At 42.4% G+C, this 23,063-nt stretch overlaps 1 protein-coding gene across 1 annotated transcript in view; it reads left to right on the forward strand.

Annotated features, from left to right (window-relative positions):
- The window catches only part of MGAT4A (alpha-1,3-mannosyl-glycoprotein 4-beta-N-acetylglucosaminyltransferase A), a 77,132-nt gene that overhangs the window by 20,746 nt on the left and 33,323 nt on the right, over positions 1 to 23,063 (forward strand). The window contains exons 3-6 of the mRNA XM_066579074.1: positions 12,356 to 12,523; positions 17,478 to 17,618; positions 19,723 to 19,856; positions 21,416 to 21,462. Coding sequence (XP_066435171.1) covers positions 12,356 to 12,523; positions 17,478 to 17,618; positions 19,723 to 19,856; positions 21,416 to 21,462 — 490 coding nt within the window. The remainder of the gene's footprint in view (positions 1 to 12,355; positions 12,524 to 17,477; positions 17,619 to 19,722; positions 19,857 to 21,415; positions 21,463 to 23,063) is intronic.

A 23,063-nucleotide genomic window follows, 5' to 3' on the forward strand; every position in this document is an offset into this window, starting at 1 on the left:
CGGGTGAGGGCGGGAGATTTCATGGTGCGAAATTCCGCGGTGGAATTACGCATCGTGAGCATTGTGCTATTAGGTTCAATAGAACCTAATAGCAGGGGGCAACGCAGCGGATTTTTGCCGCGAATTTACGCGGCGTAAATCCGTTCGTGGGAAGGAGGCCTTAAGGCATAGGTTCTGAAATAGTATAGGCATGTGCCTTTCACTTTAAATATGACTTTGCATATTGTTTTGTATACCTTTTTTTTGTAGAGCAGTGTTTATCAACGTTTTCAGCCTTGGGGCATCCCTGGGAAAAAAGTTTTAACGCAGGGCGTTGCTTATCATGACATCTGATTTTTCTTATGATATTCTGGGCACCTGGCCACTTCTGCATCACCTGACCAGCGGTGCTGCGCTCACTAAAGGCTACTGAGCTTCCAGTGAAGGAGGCACCTAGAGCGCATGTCAATTGCCACACGGTTTTTGTGCAGATTTTTTTTTCACCACTTGTGAACGAGATTTTCGAAATCTCATCCACTTTTCTGCTGCTGTAAATGAAGCAGAATTTCTGCACGGAAATTCTGCAGCAAATCCGCCAAGTGTGGACTCGGCCTATACGGGGTTTTCCAGGCAGTGCCTGGCTGAATAGATCGGGGTTAGAGCGGTAGCACTACTCCGACCCCTGTGTCGTGCCTGCACTTGTAATTGCATGTGCAGCTCCCATTGATTTCAGTGAGAGCCGCACCTGCAATTGTGATTCCTAGCCACTACACAGGGATCAAAGCAGCGGTTCAGCTCTGACTCCGGGGTATTGCGGTGGGCACTGCCTGGAAAACCTATTTAATGTTGATTCCCAGCCTAGGAGCTGTGGCACCTCAATTGGGAATCGCGGTTATAGTGCTTCATGCACTGAGCAAGAGCATATATGTCTGTATTATTCTATTAGGAGATACATTACGTTGGATTTCTCCTTATTAAAAGCAGATCACGAAACGCTGTATAATTATTTTTACATTTTCTCCTCCGTCTGCAGCAGCCAATCGCAGACATCGTCATTTGAACGTAGAGGTCTGTGATTGGCTGAAGCAGCCTATGACCTCTTGTACACATGCTGTCTGCAGTATATAAGCAAACTCTGTGTAGGTCCAGCCCTGGACATGTGGGAAGCCACGAAAGGCGAATATAGTTTTTGGGGTTTTTTTGGCGGTGGGCAGCAGAAATTTTAAGAAAACAAATACGAGTAGCTCGGACAACACTTTCAAGACCGACATTTCATTTGCTGGTTGTCTTCGGCGCCTCATTGAAGATGTGCCTTTTCCTACATTTGGCATATCTTTGGCTGTCCATGTGCCACAAACTAAAATGAGCTACGAGTTGGCCTTAATTTCCATTATACTGTGCCAGAAAATGATGGAAATTATATCTGCCAGCTCTTGGGCAGCCTGTTCTCCACAGCTAAGCCCCACTTACTTTTTATTCTTTTTTTTATGAAGTGGTGAAGATGGCGAAAAATTGAAAACAGTTGCAAATTTTTAAGCAAGTATGATGCGCGCCAAAATGTGCGACTTATTTTAAGCTAGAAAGCTAGATTTTAAATGTCATAAATTCCCCCTTATATGTCCAAAAATGTCGCAGGAGTGCTTCTTTAATGCAGTGGAAAGACTAGGTCCCTTTAAATTTATTACAGATTAAGAAAGATCATATAATATATACAAACATATTCAAGAGAAGATATGTAGTTTGACAGTACTGTTGGCAGGCAGTGAAGATTTTTCTTGGCAAATCCTTAGAACTTCTGTTGGCGAAGTACATTCATGGTAAACTTAATCCGTAGTATTCCATGTTCGCAGCCACTAAGGTCTCTGTTGCTTTTTGATTTATTTGGTTGTCCTATTTCAGTGTGCCTCACAGACGTCATAAGATTTCATACACACGAGGATCCCGTAGTATTTTTCTTGCTGCTTTTTCTTTAGCCATTCAGATGCAACTGTTACCATAAAAAATTAATTTTTCCCCTCGAGGTGCCTCCAGTGATTGCATATGTCACACCGAATATTGCTTGATTTCTGAACATAATATAACATTAGACAAATGGTAAATTCTTCCTATCAGCACTGCTTGTGCTGAAGCCAACTGATTACATCTCTAATTGCTGCTGTACCTTTAATTTCACAAAGATAATATAAAAATTCAGGTGTGACTGCAGGGGACTCTCCAATATCCCTAACAAGGGGCCTTAAAATGGGATTGGGTAGGGCTGGGTGACTTGGCCTAAAATTACAATTTTGATTTTATTATTTTATTTTTATTTTTTGTACATTTCTCGGTATAATTTCTATTTTCTTGTTTACTAGAAGAATGCAATAAACATTTTTACAAAAGGGAAATTGCAATTACAGCAATTCCTTAATGTATACTGAGTATCTGAATTGTATGGGATGGGTACTGATAATCCGGACATAATTAAAGGGAACCTCTCAGCACCGTTGGGCCCACTAATTCATCAGCCCACTGTTATGTAGCTGGGTTTAGTTTTCTAAAGATGCACCTATGATTAGCTGCCGTCATAGCGTTGTAGAGATAAGTCCAGTACTCTTCTCCACTGTCATAGCCATGTACATGCACATGGGCCTAAAACGCTGTAGAATTTCTGTAGCCAATTCCGCATTAAAACCCATCTGCACCTGATTTTTGTAGGTATATCGCACCCCTCACCTCAGAATACATGGCACAGTCAGTGCACCCCGACACAGGACCCTTAAGCAACTTCACATGCTCATGTACCCAATGCCGGTGGAGAAGGGCCCTGAATTTATCACTAGTAAGTTATAATTGCCATTTCTAGATAACGCCGAGACAGCCTTAGAAAGTTAAACTCCACCACATACAAGCAGGCTGGTGGTTTAGTCGCCCTGAAGATAATGAGAGGTTCCCTTTAAGGAGCTGCTGTGCAAACATGTGTCTTGCGTTATGTAAAAGAATGGGTTTCAAAGTAAAAAAACGTGAAGAATGAGGTTCTATCCCTCCCCCCAATGAACTATCCTCCCCAATCATCACAGCCCTCTCCTGTAGTATCCGCTCTATTAGTCATCTTTGCAGCCCCCATTGTAGACTCCCCTGTAGCCAACCCAGCCCCCCATACTATCCCCTCCACTTCCCTCCACCCAGTTCCGCTACATTCAAGGTGTTTTGTGGGACATGAATATAATCGTAGGGGCTTAAATTCGTGTAAAATGAAGAAGGGAAAAAAAGACTACTCTCATACCACACAGAACCCGGAAGAAGCCGCGGGCTGTCACATGCCGTTTCTTGTGTAAGCGACCACTCGGCCAGTTACAGCCTTCGTCAGTGATTCTCTCCTGGCCACTGTATGAGGATATGTTTACTCTGTGATCTTTACCACTCGCTGACTTAGGAGACCACTATTAATCAGTTGTCTCTTTCCCAGGCTAATACAGTTGAGACTTGTGCCCTGGTAGGCCAGCGCCCCCTTCTCCTCACAGGCATACAGAGGAACAGCTGAAGTAACTGTATGTTGTAAAGCAAACTTTGGACCTTGATTTACCTAGGTTCTGTTCTGCAAAGCCTGTCGAGATGGCAATACCCCTCTGCACACTAGTGGCTCAGAGTATGGAAACAGCTGAGCCTCACAGGTTCCCTTTAAATAACATTTGACCTTTTTCTTCAAAAATCCACCTTTTGAATGTTATCCAGTCACTTTTTGATGGTTTTAAAGTAGCAACAGGAGATCTTTTTTCCTACCTAATAAACAATAAGAACCAAAAAAACTGATCTCTGAGATTTACCTTTTTATTTTTTTTTTATTTTAGGGCTCACTGAAACCTTAAAGCATACTCACAGTTGCAGGTGACTTTTCAGAATAGGCTGTTGTGCTTGTACTTAAGGACACAGCACACATAGGGGAGCAGGATACTTTCCCTCTATACCTCTCTGTAGCACACCCTCCTAAGTAACAGCGTCATGGAGGACATTGCACTGCAGAATTGAGCAGCGTCAATGTAATTTCAGTATCTGTTAAACACGAAATACTTAGTCCGGCTTCACACGGGCGATTAAATCGCACAGGATATTGCGAAACGCACAAATATGAACCCATTCTTTTGAATGGGGTCATACACATAAACAATGTTTTCCCACATGGCACCGTGATGCTATGCGGGAAAACATGTTCTATCTTGTGTGCTCTCGCATTGCACCACCCATTGTTTTCAATAGGGCCGGCGGCAGCATCGTACCACAGGTTATAATAGCTGCGGCAGAGGTTCCCTTTTTCCCCGAAGTGATGGGAGGCTATTTGCCATGAAAATGCTTTGCATCCATGGGGATTTCACATGGTGGGGAGCGTGATATGGGGGTGGGATTCAGAGCTCCATATCGCGCTCGCCCGTGGGAAGTTGGCCTTACTGTTGGCTGAAACTGCACGTTTGTGTGAGTCTCTCTGCTTCTGTCTCCAGAATCTTCTTCCTCTCTCCATAAACTTCTATGAGCAGAATGAGACAACACCCACCCCCACTTCCTGCAATCTGTCTCATTGTCTGTTACTAGAGACAAATCTCACTTAATGACAGGCAGCGGAGAGCAAGTTAGAAGGAAGGGAAACCAGCTAGTGGCCAACACTTTTTAGAGTTATTTAACAGAACAGGAAGGTCTCAAGAATAGCGATGAGCGAGTGTGCTCTCTAAGGCAAACTACTTGAGCGAGTAGTGCCTTATGCGAGTACCTGCCCGCTCTTCTCAAAAGATTTGTGTGCCGGCGGGGGAGAGCGGTGAGTTGCGGTAGTGAACAGGGGGGCGGGGGGGGGGGGGGGGAGTGAGAGAGAGATCTCCCCTCCCCGCTCTTCCCTGCCGGCACTCGAATCGTTTGAGACGAGCGGGCAGGTACTCGCATAAGGCACTACTCGCTCGAGTAGTTTGCCTTAGCGAGTACACTCGCTCATCTCTACTCAAGAACAAAATTTATCAGGAAAGACTTAAAGCACTTAATCTGGATGGCCTGTGGAGAGGGGGAGACATGATCAAAACTTTTTAAATGTGATAAAGGCATAAATAGGGTGCAGGAAAGAAGTGTATTCATTAGGAGGCTAAAAACTAGAACAAGGGGGCACAATCTGAGATTCGTTGGGGTAAGATAAGACATTTTACTGAAAGTAGTAGATGCTTGGAACAAACTTCCAGCAGACATGGTTGGAAAATTAACAAAAAATAAGTTCAAGTGTGTCTGGGATAAGTATATATCTATCCTTAGGCTGGGGTTATACAGGTTGGAATTACCGTGCGGACTTTCTGCACGGAAATTCTGCCAGTGGCTTTTTATCACGGGATAGCCAGCAAAGTGGATGAGATTTGCAAAAATCTTGTCCACATGTTGCGGCTGATCCATTGCAGCCAAGCCTCGCTGAAATTGACATGCCACTCAGAATTCAAAGACGCGCCATGTCAATTCTTTTCCTGTTTCCAAGGCGGCTTCTATGGGGAGAGATAGCCGCAGCGGAATGCAGGCGGCAAAGCCGTTCCAAAATCTGCGGTGAAAGGCTGCGGGTTTTGAAGCTGCATTTCTCCTGCGGAAATCTCATGGTATTCTCATGTGGTCATTTCGCGGAATTTCGGTCCCGTGTGACCCCAGCCTAAGAGACAAATAAGGGCAGAGTGGATGGACCAAGTGGTCTTTTTCTGCTGTCCATTTTCTATGTAACAATAAATATCAGCTTATGTAAATCAAGTATATTGCGCTTTTGCTAGTTATCACATAGGCACAAGTCATGCTTATTTATAATATGTCCAAATACTGCAGAATGTGTAATAATTCTAGTTACAATGCAATGCTTTTGCCTTGCTATTTTATATTGTCAGTGCAGCTTGATGACAATATGTCTAGCTATACTCTCTGCAGACATATGGGTAATGATGGGCGCCCAACAGTTGGCCACACAATGTCCATTGACAAGCTGTGTAATTCTATCAAACCTTTGTGAAGACCCCAGCAGCGACACACAGGACTGTCATGGCATTTAAACCCTAAATATATTACTTTTTTACATTTTTTTTTTTAAGAAAACCTAATGCATCTTTTGGCCTTTATGTTAAGGGGGTATGTACTCCCTCATGTCTGTTTCTTTGCGTTTAGTATGTCAGAGCAACCTTTGAAATGTACCTTTTTTTTCTGTAAATCTGCAGCGTGAACCATAGTATAATCTGATATTTTAGGCTGGTTTTCAAATGCTGTTTTTCAATCCTTCCCTGTCGTACGTGTAGGAGGGAATAGAAAGCTTTCCTTTATTCTTCGTCGGTGGGTCCCATGTCCAGCTGTGAGATGTGTGGGGCGGCTTGGGTGAGCGGGCTGCATCCTACTGTAAACAAGTTTCGTCCTAAGACGACGCGTTTTCATAGTGGAAATGCAAACATTGCAGAATGTGAAATGAATCAGCCTATTGACGTGCACGGGATAAAGAGCTCCTTTCAGCCCTCTGTTTTTATAGAAAAACTGTAGTACTTAACAAAAATGATATGTTCCAAAAGGCAAAATCTTCCTTTCTGGAAGCTTTCTGCTTCGGCTTTTGAAATGGCAGAAAAGCAAACATCACATGCTTATTTCCTGGAAAATTGATGTGACTTTAATATGATGTGGTAGAAGCATGAGCAGCGCTGGTGGGCACACGATCTGCCAGTATGTCACGCCGGATACCCGCTTTGGCTTTAGAGGACTTGTGACTTCTTAAAATAAATATAAATCATGTTTTAGTATAAGACCTTTGTGGACTTAAAGGATATAAAGTATTTATTGACATTAATAGAAATGTAGGCGTTGGTATTTTATGCTTTTAGGCACAGGGGCTTCCTGCCTATGGACGGTAGCCCTGCTTACAGAACAGCCGGCTGTAAGGAATTATCTATCGGGTTTCTTTATCGTCATTACATGGTGGTTATATAGAGAAAAAAGTCTGTGGCACACTTCCACCTTCAGAGGATACTGTTTTGTACATAGTCTCCTCTAATTATATAAATACCGGAAACTTTTTTTTAAAGCTATTAACTTAGAAGCGATCGGTGGTCACGGACATCACCTTCACTTTTTACATGGAGTAGTTTTTATACGTAAAGATTTCAATGCTCTTCCTGTTAGAATCCTCCCAATGAGTCTTGAATATGTTATTAGTGTTGTATGGCAAAGTTGTTTATGTTGGATATACTGGCACATAGTACAGAGCTGCTGTCTAGACACAGATTTGGCCAATGCAGAACAAGCAGAAAATTCCCACCTAATGTAAAACCCAGTTGTAGTTGCTTGCTTCTCCTTTTTCTGTATAGAGTATATACAGTTGCAGACTATAATTTGGTAGGCTTGAGCAGTGGAAGGAGATTTAATACAAATAGTTTGTTTTGTTGTGAGTTTGTGCCACAAATCATAACAAAAACTGTGGTTTGTGATTTCTAAAGGCACAAATGGGTGAAAGGTCCAAGGTCACATGACCAGATCTGTGCAGGTCCTGAAATAACTATGTGCAGGACCTGTTGCTGTAGGAGGACCTGCACAGATATGGCCAGATTAGCATATATATGCATATCCTGAAGCCAGAGTGCAGAGCAAGGTAAATGCTGAAGTGTATGGGCTTAAATAAGCAATTTTGCATATATCAATAGTACGAGCAAATGCAAAAAAATTATTTTTTAAAATGGCTTTCTTCACGTATGTCACTTATTCTCTCCCCGGCCTTCTGTACTGATCATTTAATCTGCACAGGTCAGTATGTTGATGTTATTACATTGTGTCATCCGCCTCTACGGTAATTTAAATATTATCTACATGAACAAGAGGCACTATACAAACACAAAGGCCAATATTACCGCCATAAAAGGCGACCACTAAGGGGTCAAGGTTAGGCATATTTAAGGACCGTTTCACAAGAGCGTGTTCTGCACGATTTCCATGATGCGTGGATACTCCTGTATTACAGATGCACAAAGCCGCCCATAATATGCTTGCGTGAAACAAGGTATGTCAGTATGAGGAAGCCCGGCAGGGAGTATGTATTGGTGATTGAAACTGCAGCAAACTATATAAAGTCTGGGCTCACATAAGCAAGTTTTAATTGCAGAATCCGCGATCGCCATCCAAGGTAAAACACAGACTTTGAAAGGCAACAACCTTTCAATTATTCGTTCACACTTGCACATATGAATTGTGTTTATCGCCAACGGAAGAAAAATCATGGCAAGCTGTATTTTAGCACAGATTCTGCCCGGCCAAAGGGAAGCATCAGAGGGTTCTGTTAAAGCTGCAGAAAACAGAACTGTGATAGAACCCCTGAATGGAATCAAAGAGAATGATTTGCTTGCATTAGTGAAGTGAACACGACTTTGGTGTTTTTTGTTTTATGTTTCCATTATATTCGGAGTATAGAATAGCATGGTCAATTGCGCTATTTTGTAATCTAAATATAATGGAAACCTTGTAAAACGGACAAAAAATTGTGCCCCTTTGACAATGCAAGTGAATGGCTCCTTTCTGGGGTTCCGTCACAGTGCTGTTTTCTGCAGCTGTGATAGAATCCCATAGCATAGTATATAACTCTGTGAATACTCATTATCTCTTGCACCTTTCATTCCCAGTGTTCTCTGCTTCTATATAAGTTTCTGCCTCATGACAGACAGGCCAGCAGCTGCAGTCTGCTCTGTCCTCCTTTTATCATGCAGCGCTGGTTTTTTTCCAGTAGAGCCTCAGACCCCAAGACAAAAACCTGAGGGACCCCATTGTAGTCAGTGGAGTTTATCAGGTGTCATCAGAAAGCTCCAGTTAGTGAGGTTGCCGGTGCGCCTAAGACTTTACAAATGGCGAAAGGATGTTTGGCTGTAATGAAGAAAAATCTATTCTATAACCAGCAGAAATGCCTCACGCTAGGCGCACCTTGCTGCAATGCTTGTGCTGCCGCAAGAAGCTTCAGGGACTTCATCTATGCTTCCCTTCTAGTGTCCCTCCCTTATCTTGCTGCTTGCTTATGTAAGTAATATGAGCCAGGCTGCTGACTACACATAACCAAGTTAGTACGGAGAACTGTTCAGGACAACCAGTGTTAGAAGACTATGGATGGATGGGAAGGGGCGTTGATGTGCCCAGTGACATTTCATGTAATGCACAAGAGTTGCCTGGCCACAGTTCATGTGAATGAGGGGGAGCTCTGGATGTGACTATACTGCTGAGGGAAAGCTCTAGATGTGACTATACTGCTGAGGGAAAGCTCTAGATGTGACTATACTGCTGAGGGAAAGCTCTAGATGTGACTATACCGCTGAGGGAAAGCTCTGGATGTGACTATACCGCTGAGGGAAAGCTCTAGATGTGACTATATCGCTGAGGGAAAGCTCTAGATGTGACTATACTGCTGAGGGAAAGCTCTAGATGTGACTATACTGCTGAGGGAAAGCTCTAGATGTGACTATACTGCTGAGGGAAAGCTCTAGATGTGACTATACTGCTGAGGGAAAGCTCTAGATGTGACTATACTGCTGAGGGAAAGCTCTAGATGTGACTATACTGCTGAGGGAAAGCTCTAGATGTGACTATACTGCTGAGGGAAAGCTCTAGATGTGACTATACTGCTGAGGGAAAGCTCTAGATGTGACTATACTGCTGAGGGAAAGCTCTAGATGTGACTATACTGCTGAGGGAAAGCTCTAGATGTGACTATACTGCTGAGGGAAAGCTCTGGATGTGACTATACTGCTGAGGGAAAGCTCTGGATGTGACTATACTGCTGAGGGAAAGCTCTGGAAGTGACTATACTGCTGAGGGAAAGCTCTGGAAGTGACTATACTACTGACGGGGAGCTCTGGAAGTGACTATACTACTGACGGGGAGCTCTGGATGTGACTATACTGCTGACGGGGAGCTCTGGATGTGACTATACTGCGAAGGGGGAGCTCTGGATGTGACTATACTGCTGAGGGGGAGCTCTGGATGTAACTATACTGCTGGGGGGGGAGCTCTGGATGTGACTATACTGCTGGGGGGCTCCTAGGTAATTTTTAAAAAATCTGCAGCACTATGACTGCAGTGTGTTTTAATGTCGTGATTGACAGGAAGAATAGAAAAATCCCTTCCCCATAATCAATATTAGCTGACATAATCCAGTTCTGAGAACCTCTAGGCTACATTTGTGTGAATGGCATCAGCAGCTTCTGAAATCAAGCCATGAACTGAATTCGCTACTTTGTGAGTGTATTGACGTCTTCAGATTGTGACTTCTGTGACACTGACTCATGTAACTCATACTCTGCGCATAAAATATTTATCAAAATATACAAATATTTTAAGATGTAGCAATCTGGGGAATTTTTACCCTTTTACTCAAAACCACTGAAATGTGTATTAGTTCCTTTTTTAATTTATACATCTGTTTCCCAAGATACATTAGTCTGATGCATGCAGGAAACTGCCACTATTCCCACCAGAGAGAACTGCTGAAATTCTAATTCTTATGGGTCTGCAAGCGGCTTTATTCAGTAAGGTGTAAAGTCGCTGATCACAGAATCCTGCACTAAAATTGGCCACTTTGTTTTGCTTCTGCTTACAGTGTATATTTATAAACCTCAAAGACAAAAGGAGGAGCGCTGGCACATAGCAGGAATTTCACATGGGACACTCAATTAACCATGTAGTAACATTGTCTGAAAATGTACAGGACTGTGCAAAAGTTTTAGGCAGGTGTGAAAAAATGCTGCAAAATAAGACTGCTTTGAAAAAACAAAAAGTGTTAATAGTTTATTTTTATCAATTAACAAAATGTCACTATTATCAGTATTAAAAAGAACAAGGAGTCCTGGAAGTGATGATGTGGCCCTACAGAACCCTGATATCATCATTGAGTCTGTCTGGGATTACATGAAGAGGCAGAAGGAACTGAGCAAGTCTACATCAACAGACGATCTGTGCTTGGTTCTCCAAGATGTTTGGAAAACCTGCCAAGTGCCTTCAAAAACTGTGTGCAAGTGTTCATAGAAGAATTTATGCTGTTTGAAGATAAAGCATGGTCACATCAAATATTAATGTGATTTAAATTTCTTTTTTGTTCATTTTTTTTAGCATTTTGTTAATAATAAAAATAAACTAATAACACTTCTGTTTTTGACAGCATCCTCACTTTGCATACCTGCCTAAACATTTGCACAGTCCTGTAGGTAGGGAAAATTAGAGGTAGGGAAATTACATTTAGGACTAATGTAACGGTTTACAGTCCTGCAACAACATTATAGAATACATTGGCAATATTAGAAATAAAAAAGGTGAATACACTTGTCTTAAAAAAACAGCATCAGAGTTGGCTCTTGGGTATCATTGACAAAATGGGACAAGTATAAAGGGGCTGTCCAGCTCTAAACTGTTGATGTTGTTTACTACAGCAGGCAAGTTAGAGGAAACGGGCCCCTTTTAGGGTTCAGTCAGATGAGCACATTTTTTGCACGCATTATAGGCACAGGAAAAAAAATCGCACATCACGTATAGAAAGAAATCGCGTGACCGGGTGCATTTGCACTCACATGTCCTATCTTTTGCAGGTGCAAATTTTTTCCCGCTTCTAAAAAACGGACATGTGACCGCTTTCATTGGAAAGCATTGGTTCTAATTGATCCGTTTTGAAAACGTGCCTATACATGCGTGAAAAAGTTGCTAGTCTGACTGAGCCCTTAAGGCCCAATGTCCACAGGCAAAATAGAATTAATAAAACCACACGGGTCTCCGACATGCATGATCCGCGCCCATAGGAAGTCATTGGACACCCGCAGGTAATTAAATACCTGCAGATGTCATTTTTACCGGGTGCGCAGAAAACCACTCGCAGCATGCTCCATTTCGTGCGGTTTTCCTGCATACACGGCTCCAGCGGCTTCCCTGTGCCGTGGGACCGTGGGAAAGCAGGAGTTCAAATTAAAAAGTCTGCATGGCGAACGCGCGTGGGCCGCAGGGCGAAGATCTGGCCGCGACGGAGACCCGCAGCGTCCAGACATATAAGTATAATCTATTTTCTTGACCTCATGCCTGCAGGCCAGGAGGGACCTGCTGTGGGATTCTGCACGGGGAATCCATGTGGGCCCCGACAAGAGGCCTAAAGGGAATTAATGATCATAACATGACATTCAAATTAGAAAATTCGTACTAAAACAGTTTTACTTAAAATGTGGTTAATTACTAACATAACTAAATGGTTAAAGCAATGTAAAGAATATATAATATGTCATTTTTATTGTGTTCCAAGTTTTGTTGCTCTTGTTTTCGGGAACAGGTGGTGGGGATTATTCTCTGCAGTGATAGTACTACTAGTTTCTGTGTAAGATGTAACTTATTGAAACCTTTATTTCTGCAGAGAAATTGATTGCTTATCAGCGTGAATTTCATGCTTTGAAGGAACGCCTACGTATTGCCGAACATAGAACTCTCCAGCGCTCAGCAGAGCTCCATGCTATTTTGGAACAGTTTCGGAGGGCAGTGTCCGAGGCAAATGGGAGCAGAGACGCATTAAATCATTTTTCAGGTAATCGTGCCTCTTACAAATGATAAACAATGCCATACACTGACATGATTTCAACCTTCTTTTATGAAAAGTTTGAGGGGTCATCTGCTATCTAAAGTATCTAATGTTGTAGTATAGTTATTATGGGGTCCCCCAGGGGCTAATTTTGGGGCCACAGTGGTAGAGTAATGAGTTTTCTCTATATACAGATGTGGAATAGTTTAACTTGACTTCTAACACGTTATGATAACTTTCTGTATCAGAGTTTATTTATCCTCTCAATTGCTTTACAATGACTTTTGTTAAGAGAAGGATAATCGTTTTTGAACGGCATAAGAAGTTATCACATTCATGTTAACCCCTTAAGGACCAAGCGTGGTAAATTTTATGGTTTTTTGTCCTGAGCTTTAATCCCCGGCAATAGGAAAAATATGGCACAGGGTTAAAGCCTCTGCTCCTGCAATCAAGCAGGCGTAAGTCGGGTTGCCAGCTGTTAGTCACAGCTGAGGACCCAGAGGAGAAGGGAGAGGCTTTTTTTTAATGTGTCGACCGGCTACCCACTGTTACAGCACATTTGCAGGGGTCTAGCAGACCCTGATCAGCTCTGCCAGTAATTATTGTCACTACAGGGGGATGTTTTTTTCCTGTAACTGGGGCTCCTATGGATGCCCCAGCTACAGTGGAAAAGTATGAAGTAAAAAAAAAAACATGTGACAGACCCCCAGGGGTCTATAATGATATCATGGGGGACAGAGATGGTAAAAAAATAATAATTAGAAAATAAATTTAAAAATCAAATAATTACAGAATAAAATAAAAAATATATACGTTAAAAAAAAAAAGACCTGAAGCCAACTAAAACCGTTGCTCTATGCACTCTGTAATCCAAAACTATATATATATATTATTAGAGATGAGCGAGTATGGGGGACTCGAGCATTCTTGGTGTGTTGTATTGGACCCACCGGGTGGGGAGGTTTTTTTTTTTCTCTCCCTGCTGCGGACGTGCGCAAGCTGGCATGTCACAGCGGGCAGGGGTCGAACTTGGTGTGGTACTTGGATGAGCGTGTTTGCTCAACTCTACATATTATATATCAAAACGTCTGAAACAAAATGAGGAACCCATCCCCATACTTTAATTTAGCATAAATATTCTAACTTAAAAAATTTAAATAAAACTCTAAATTAAAAATAAATAAATAAATATTTAGCATAAAAAAATGGGAAAAGGCCAATGAAAAACAAAATATAAAAATATAGCCTTATATGTCACAGAAAAAATAAAAACCCTGCAAAAAAATAATTTTGGTAGCTGAAGGAAAAATAGGGCAGTAAAACCACCAGAAGGGTAAAATCCCTAAGAACTGTCTGGTCCTTTAAGACCAAAACAGCCTGGTCATTAAAGGGTTATCTTGGCTACATCTATATGCACTGCTTGGTCATTATTTCAGCTTTTCTTTAGTGAATGCTTTTGTGTTCTGATTTGTGTTTCTCGCTTACTGTATTCTCTATAAATAAATATAATATCCTGCTTAATATTTCCTTGGCTACAGCATTTTTGTTCTAGCATCCAGGTGTTATGTTCTGATGTATGTATCCAGCACTCTTCGTTATACTTGTCTGCTTTATGCACTTCTTCTTGTGCATGGATGTGAGAGGAGATTTCCTTTGGAAATGATAAGAAATGGGCCACTGCTTGCCTGCAGTCTCAGCACTATACTGACTGGAGATTATCTACAGATGTCACATTATATACAGGCCAATGATTTGTGATGACCTATACTAGGAATTCCCTGTAGGCCATTATTTAAAAAAAAAAAACCCTTTGTATTCCAGAATGTATCTTAATAGGATAGATTTGCTGACTGTGCAGAATGTAATGATGAGATCATTATAGGCCTGGTAGAGTACAGAGTATTCACACAAGCCTATTTGTAAATGCACATAATCTAGATGTGTAATATAGATGTATTCCTGATCCTTTAATGCTAATGGGCTGTGGTCATAAAAGGAAATTAAATTACAGAAGACAGCTCCTGCTGAAATACAGATATTAAGCTATGGATATATACTGGGGCTCATTTCAAAGCTGTGGCGCCGATCCAGCATAGAATCCCGGACGATGCAGCGCAGCATGCAGTGCTACTTCAGCCAGGAAAACGCAGGATGAAGCTGGATGGATCCCAGTATAGTCAGTGGGTCCGCTTCAGCATTGTTCTTTCTAATGATGGACTTGATCTGTGCAGGCAGGAATTTAGTTTTCCTGCACACATAACAAAGCAGGAAGATGGAAGCCGTGAATAGAAAACCAGCGCTGCTATGAACTCCACTTAAGGGCTCATTCACACGGACATATGCGTAAAACGCTGTGCAAACATCGCAGCCTTTATGCGCATAATGCATGATAAAATAGAGCATGCTGTGACTTTTCTTACACACATGACATACGCAATGACTTTGCAAGTGTGAATGGATCAAGGAAAATTCATTTACTTTCATGGAATCTATTTACCACGAAATTTCAGACGTGCCTTAAAAACGCACCTCTTCAGTGAAGCATACCAAATCCCCTGACCTAGTCCCTCGCCCCTCCCTATGGTGCCCCACCCTGTTTGCCTTCTGATAAATGATCTGTACATAAAATTTCCTATTGCCTGTGTTCTCCAACCCCTGCACCTCCTGTACCACCCTCAACCCATTTGTGTCTAACCCAATATACCTCACATTGTAATTGTTGCAATTGTTGTATTGCTTTGCATTTATCCATGCCGGAAAGCGCTGCGGAATAAGTTGGCGCTATACAAATAAAGATTATTATTATTATTATTAATATGCGGTGAAAATACGCTTGTGTGAATGAGCCCTAATATTGATGTAGTGTGGTTTACATATAGATGGTCTTTGGAAACATTCGCATTTCGATTGCTTTTCATGGACTACAGTGGGTGTATTCCTTCTGCAAAACAGCTGAAATTAGTGTGTATTGCATTTTTGAAATATCTTACACACCCATATGTGTGGCCGCATAGATTAGGATTAACTCTATGTGTTACGGATCAACAAAGCTGACATAGTACTAATGAAAAATACACTTGTCGGAGAGCAGCCAGATTGGATCACTGCCACTCATAAAATAGGGAAGGTTTGGAAACCGCTGTCTGCACCACAGATACATCAACGCTGTAGAAATAGATGGCTAAACCATTTTAGGCTTTAAGAATCCTCTCATCATGAAAGGCAATTTCAAATCACAAGCCACAGAAGAACTTGGGAATACAAATTAATAACAACTTTTGACACTTTAAACAAAGGGTTAAATTCTTCAAAAGGATTCATATGTGACTGGAAGTATGAGACCTCTTTAACACTGATAACACTGCTGACCTGATGATCTCTTAACACTAATTTAGGGACTGTTAAACCTTTACATCTACGTTTGTATTTATGTTGTAGTATTCTTTTAAGCGCAAATTAATCGCACCATGTCTGTGCCTTGTCATATGTATGTGTGTATATATGTGCATTAGAGATGAGCAAGCACCCAAATGCTCGGGTCCGCGTTATTCGAGTCGAGCTTTCCATAAAATTCGAGAGCTCTACTCGAGTAACGAACCCCATTGACTACAATGGGAGACTCAAGCATTTTTGTATGTGGGACGCCGGGAGCCGAGCTTTTTTCTCTCTCTCTCTCTCCAGCATACATGGGTTCAAATATCGGCTGTAATGTCTGTTTCTTACTTTTGTAATCTGATGTTGTAACCTGCTTTCAAAGATGGCGCCGTTGTGCTGCAATTCCACAATGCCCTGTACTTCTCCCCTCTGTGTGCGCGCTCCCGATGACAGCAGGATGCACTGAACTGAAAAGCAGCGCTGCCCATTCATAGCAATGTTGACCATTCAACTTTATTATCACGTTTCCGACCGCACCCAAAACTGCACCCAAACCAATAGTGCCTCTCCATAGCATCCCCAGCAGCAACAGGGGCCCGCCCCCTCCGAAGAGCATCCCCAGCAGCAATAGTGCCCCCCAACAGCAACCCCAGCAGCAATAGTGCCCCCCCCCAATATCATCTGCAGCAGCAATAGTGCCCCCTCGATAGCATCCCCAGCAGCTATAGTGCCACCCCCAATGGAACCCCTGGCAGTATCAGTGCCCCCCCCCATAGCATCCTCAGCAGCTATAGTGCCACCTCCAATGGAACCCCTGGCAGTATCAGTGCCCCCCCCATAGCATCCTCAGCAGCTATAGTGCCACCCCCAATGGAACCCCTGGCAGTATCAGTGCCCCCCCCATAGCATCCTCAGCAGCTATAGTGCTACCCCCAATGGAACCCCTGGCAGTATCAGTGCCAGCCCCCCCCCCCCATAGCATCCTCAGCAGCTATAGTGCCACCCCCAATGGAACCCCTGGCAGTATCAGTGCCCCCCCCCCCCAATAGCATCCCTGACAGCAACAGTGCCCCCCCCCATAGCATCCCTGACAGCAACAGTGCCCCCCCCCCCATAGCATCCCTGACAGCAACAGTGCCCCCCCCATAGCATCCCTGACAGCAACAGTGCCCCCCCCCATAGCATCCCTGACAGTAACAGTGCCCCCCTGTAGCATCCCTGACAGCAACAGTGCCCCCCCAATAGCAACCCTAGCGGCGACGAAATCCCCCCCCCCTCCAATAGCATCCCCAGCGGCAACAGTGCCCCCCCCCCCAAGTGGCCCAAATAGTAATAGTGACCCCTAATAGTGGTCCAAGTAGTAATAGTGGCCCAAATAGTGAACCCCAATAGTGGCCCCGGCATTAATGGTGTCACCTCCAATAGGTTACATATTGCTAGCAGCAGGAAGGAGGTTTCCTGGTCTGTAGGAACAACTGATTGGGGTACATTTCAGGATGTGCACTGCATTGTTACTATTGAGTCCCAATAATTTTGTACATCACATGACTCTAAACTACAATGTTTTCTGTCTTTTTTCCCTCAGATGAAGCTCAAAAATTGTTAAAGGATTTAAATTACAGAAAATCTCTTCAAGTGCCAAATATTTACTACCATATGCCTCATTTATTAAACCATGAAGGAAGCCTCCAGCCTGCTGTGCAGGTTGGTCTTGGAAGAACGGGAGGTATGAACTTCCAAGATAAATGCAAAACTCAAATCTGCCAAAACCATCAGTGCACTGAGTCTTTCTCATTTTTTCCTTTCTTTTTCTATCTCTGTACTTTTCCCCTGTTTATTCCTCTTAATTTTGTCTTTTGTTTTGTGTGCTTATTTTGTCATTTATTTAAATCAGGCACAGATATTTGTCCGTCGACTCATTTTATCCTCTAACTCTACTGATATGAACCATTAAAGGGAATGCATCACCTATGTTTTTTACTACTTTAAGGCCGGTGACCCTGTGTACCTGATTTATCTGTATTGTGAATGACTGCGGAGGCCATGCGCAGTATAGTTTTTTTTCCCCTTGTTTGTATTTTCCACGCTGTCGCTTAGCGATTACATGCATACCCGCAGCCCAATGATGTTAATTGCATATGGGCTGCGAGTCAGATGCCTCCATTGATTTCAATGGAGGCTATCTGTGCAGAGTCTACAGCAAAATGGAGCGGGCTGCAATTTTTCTTCCGCTATCAGAATATGCAGTTGGTATTCGCAAGTGTGAAGGAAAAAACAAAACTACATACCATTCAATGCCTGCATTTTGCCGCAGAAAGTCCGTGTGGACGGTGATCGCGGATTCTGCAATTAGCCAAATGATGAAATTTGGCGAAATTTTTCGACTCTGAACACAGTTTCATGCGCTGTGATTAGAGATGAGCGAGTATACTCTCTAAGGCACATTACTCGAGCGAGTAGTTGAGACGAGTGGGGAGATACTCGGCTAAGGCACTACTCGCTCGAGTAATGTGCCTTAGCGAGTATACTCGCTCATCTCTAGCCGTGATATATATATTATATACATTTTTTTTTACTGAGCAAGTCTAAAAAATACATGACCCAGCTCCCTGTTACCTCCTTTAACAGCCCCATAACTTAATAAGTTTTTGGTGCTATGGGGAGGTGACAGGTTCCTTTTATTAAATGGTTATTTGGCCAGATCGAGAGATAAAAATGACATTTTGCTCAGTGTACGGATTCTTGGGATTAGTAGGAGCCCAAATATGAATTAATTTGTCCCTCCAATATAAATGTCTATACTTGCCAGTCACAAAATATTTTTTATTAATACGTTTTCAAACAAGCGTATTTTTAAACCATTTTTAAGGTCCGTGTTGAGGGAACCCTAATACGGAACTAATGTAAATCTACAGGGCTAATTACAGGGATGGATTATTTAGGTCCATTTTTGGAAAATGCATCATGATTAGAGATGAGTGAGCATACTCGCTAAGGGCAATCGCTCGATCGATCATTGCCCTTATCAAGTACCTGCCCGCTCGGGAGCAAAGATTCGGCTGCCGGCGGCGGGCGGGGAGCTGCGGGGAAGAGCGGGGAGGAATGGAGGGGAGATCTCCCTCTTCCCCTCTTCCCCCCCCCCCCGCTCCCCCCAGCTGACTGCCGTAACTCACCTGTCACCCGCGCCGGCAGCCGAACCTTCTCTGCTGAGCAGGGAGATACTCGCTAAGGACAATGCTCGATCGAGCAATTGTCCTTAGCGAGTATACTCGCTCATCTCTAATCATGATCTATTTTTTGTGTATTTGCCTCTGTATTTATGTTTTTTTCTGCTGGGCAAATATAAATCACTATTTGCCCAATAGAGAATAATAAAAATATAGAAGCATACAGCTGAAAAATTGCTGACCTACAGATGTAATGTGTTTTGAAACACACCAGTAATACCAATCCGTGTCACAGACGTGTTTTTATACACTTGTCTAACCAGCCTTACATTGTATATGAAAATAAGTAATTAAAATTGACATTCTGAATGTCATGTTAATGTAACAGGAGGCGAATGTTAAGCAGATGTCATGTTTGTATAAATATCGCCTGTTCCCTAATACCCATGTCATTTTACTGGCAAATCCTTCAGACCTTTGACAGAAATCACACTGCGGGTTGGCTGTTTGCTGTGAGAATTCTTGCTGCGTGACATCTTGTTTGTGAAGCCGAAAATGTGTTACTTTACAGGGAACTAACACGTCATTGACTAAATTGTTGGGAGATTTTCTCAGAAGTCAAAGAATTCTATTATTGAGTAACTTTTTGTTTTCTCCCAACAGTCTCAATTGTAATGGGCATCCCAACTGTAAAACGGAAAGTTAAGTCTTATTTGAGCGAGACTCTACATTCGTTAATTGATAAATTGTCTCCAGAAGAAAAACTTGACTGTGTTATAATAGTCTTCATTGGAGAAGTAAGTACATGCTAACCTCAATGCATGCACTTATGTCATGACGTATTGACTTGCAGCTCTGGGATCCGAGTTCTCCGCTTGCTTTATGTGAGGGAGTCTATTGGTTTCTATGAGACTGTACAGTATATGTGACATAGGACTCAAGGTGCCCATACATGTGACACTAAAGCTGATGGAAATGGATCATTTCAACCAAAATGATTGTATATTGGGTGAAATTTAACAGTGAACAATTGTTTTCACCGATGGACACACTATTATCATGTAGAAAGAAGCTGGCCAGGTTTGACATTTTTGGATTAAATGTATTTTGTTCAAAAATCTTTCAAAGAACGATCTTTCTGGGAAACATCCTAGTAACTCCTTTAGGGCTCTTTCACTTGAGCGCTGTCCACCCGCAGTATAGTCACGTGCAAAGCTTGCGGCTATACTGCACTGAAGATCTCGTGAACGGGCCAATCCCAGCCCTATCCGAGGGGCCTGCTGCGTGCCTTCCAGCTCCCATAGGAGTATATGGAAAGCACGCAGCAAAGATAGCACAGGTCCTACCTTTGCGCGCACCTCAGAGCTCACGTGTGAGTTTGCACTCGCATGTCCCATCTTTGTTAGATGCACTAATTCAGCGCATCTAACAATCGTTCATGTCAACACTTCTATAGGAATCCATTGGTTCCCATAGAAGCACTTTTTGTGCACACCTCTAATGTGTGCCCACAGCGCTCGTCTGAATAAGACCTTAAGGACATGGCCTATTTTGGTCTTAAGGGCCAAGACTTATTTTTCAAATCTGATATCTGTCACTTTATGTGGTAATAAGTTTTGAAAAAAAAAAGCACTGAAATTTATTTTTTATTGGTTTGGTGACTACGGGACACTGGGTGATCATTGGGATAGGGTGACCACAGGACAGGAACACAGCAGGAACTTTATTTAATTTTATTTTCTGTCTTTTTTTACACAAATCGGCTCAGTTCACAAGCACACTTGGCCCAGTGAAAAGATGATCTGCAGGGTTCCCAGATGGCGAACCTCGGCTGATCTGCTACTAATAGTGTATCCTACAGATGTCCAATTGTAAAATACTGATTGCCTAACCATTTTTTTAAAGAGTTGTTTTTATCAGGATAGCTCATCAATAGTCAATTGGCTGGGGCCCGCCGATTGGGACCTCAGCCAATCAGCTGATTGGGTGCCCACTATCAGCGCCACTACATGGAGTATGGAGCAAAAGCTGCTACTTTGATCCCTGTGTAGTGGCTGTCACTTGTAACTGCTGGCTGGGGTCTCATTAAAATCAATGGGAACTTCAGATACAAGTGCTGGCCACCACACAGATGTTGGAGCAGCAGCTTCCACTCTTTTCCCTTGTTTGTTATTGCACTGATCAGTTGATTGGCCAGGGTCCTGAGTGGCGGGCCCCAGCAATCAACTGGATAGGTTCTCAATAGTATTTGCCTGCAAAATTTCTTTAAAATATTTTTAAGTCATTTTGCTGCATAAGAGGCACAAAAAATATCTTGCTTTATTTGCTGTCTGACATGTTTTTTTTGTTTTTCTAGACAGACCTTGACTATGTGCATGGTGTGGTTGGCAGCTTGGAGAAAGAGTAAGTTAACTTTGATTAATGCTTATACATACGTAGCATGCACTCTAAGCAATTCATTATCAAGGCAATTGATAACTAGTTAATAATCCATAAGGGATTATGCCCACGGCTGCAAGCATAAAACGCTGTGGGTCTCCCTGCAGTGTTTTACACATTAGGCAGCCATACACCTTGCCAGCAAAGACTGCGTATGGCACTGCACATGCCTGCATATCACATACACAAGGACATGAGCAGTGTTATATATATTTTTTTAATTCCTCATTCTGTTTTAGAATGGGGATGCATATAGAAACTGCCCATATGCAATGTATTGCGTATGGACAGCGTAGCATACGGTGCTCATACAAATGTATAGGCTCACGCTGCGCAGAGAAATGGTGCATGCGGCAATTTATTTCTCTTACGTATCGATGTGCAGTGTCCACACACTGGTGTGCGTGGATCAGTAAGTCCATTTACTATAATTGACTCCATTTACCTTGTATCACGCGGCCGTGCAATGCACGCATAAAACGTGGTGAAAACCCTGTCGTGGACATGAGCCCTAACTGTTGTCCTCTACTACTGAGTGCTTTCTGAAATGTGTCTTCAGCTTGTGTTGGTAGATGCTAGATTTGTCGACATCATCTCAGTAGGGAAGGTAGATACTTTTGTCTGCTATACCATGTAGATAATTCTTGGCTTGTTATTAACACTTAAGTGCACATACTTCCTACTGATGTGTGGCCTAAACTTTATACTCCTTTTCTTGCTTATATAAACTTAAAGATTTTGTATTTCCATGGGAATCCATTACAAAACTATTTTCTTTGACCGTGTTTCTTAGAGGTTTGCAGGGGACGCATAGTCATGATTTTCCCAACCATTTTCCCACTATTATGACTACGTGATATGACTTCAGGTTCTTATCACAGGGTAGTTTTGCAGTAAGCCTAGAAGCGCATGGGTTTGGGTAGGAGCTGTTTGTAGAAAACAGTTAGATATTTTTATTTGCAACTATTTGCAAATTTGTTCAAATTTTCTATTCTAGATGCAGAAATCCTTTTTTATGTTTTCCTTTAGTCATTTTTGCTTTTGCTCTGGTATATTTGTTTTTACTTCACATCCATTCCCATGTTTGATTTTGACACCTCCCTTTAATCTGTATATCCTTGTCTCATATAATTGTTTGGAACCTCACATTATCGGTGAAAGAGAAAGCCACTCGCCATAAAGCCGTTGTCACTTTCGCAAACTTAACACATTCGGGTATTGCATGTTTGCCAATTCAATTAACTGGCCTGCTGTAATGGTACATTTATGCTATATGTGTGGTTAAATGTGGCTTCCACAAGTAATAACAGCTAATCGCCGGGTTTAAAGAATTCAGAATCCGTGATGACTAGCCAATCACCAGGCCAAAATCTATTAAAAAAAGGACTTGTCTTCATGAATCAACGGCTTTACTAACAGATCTTAATGCCATTCACACAGATTATTATTCACATTAGTGTATTGATTAGTAACTTTAAGCTCTTTAAAATTCTGCTTCCAATTACCAGGTGATTGTTGTGCTTTAAGGTAGAGATTCCAATACAGCATAATAGGAAATTGCTATT

The sequence above is a fragment of the Eleutherodactylus coqui genome, chromosome 1 (assembly GCF_035609145.1).
Source record: "Eleutherodactylus coqui strain aEleCoq1 chromosome 1, aEleCoq1.hap1, whole genome shotgun sequence".
Lineage (NCBI taxonomy): Eukaryota > Metazoa > Chordata > Amphibia > Anura > Eleutherodactylidae > Eleutherodactylus > Eleutherodactylus coqui.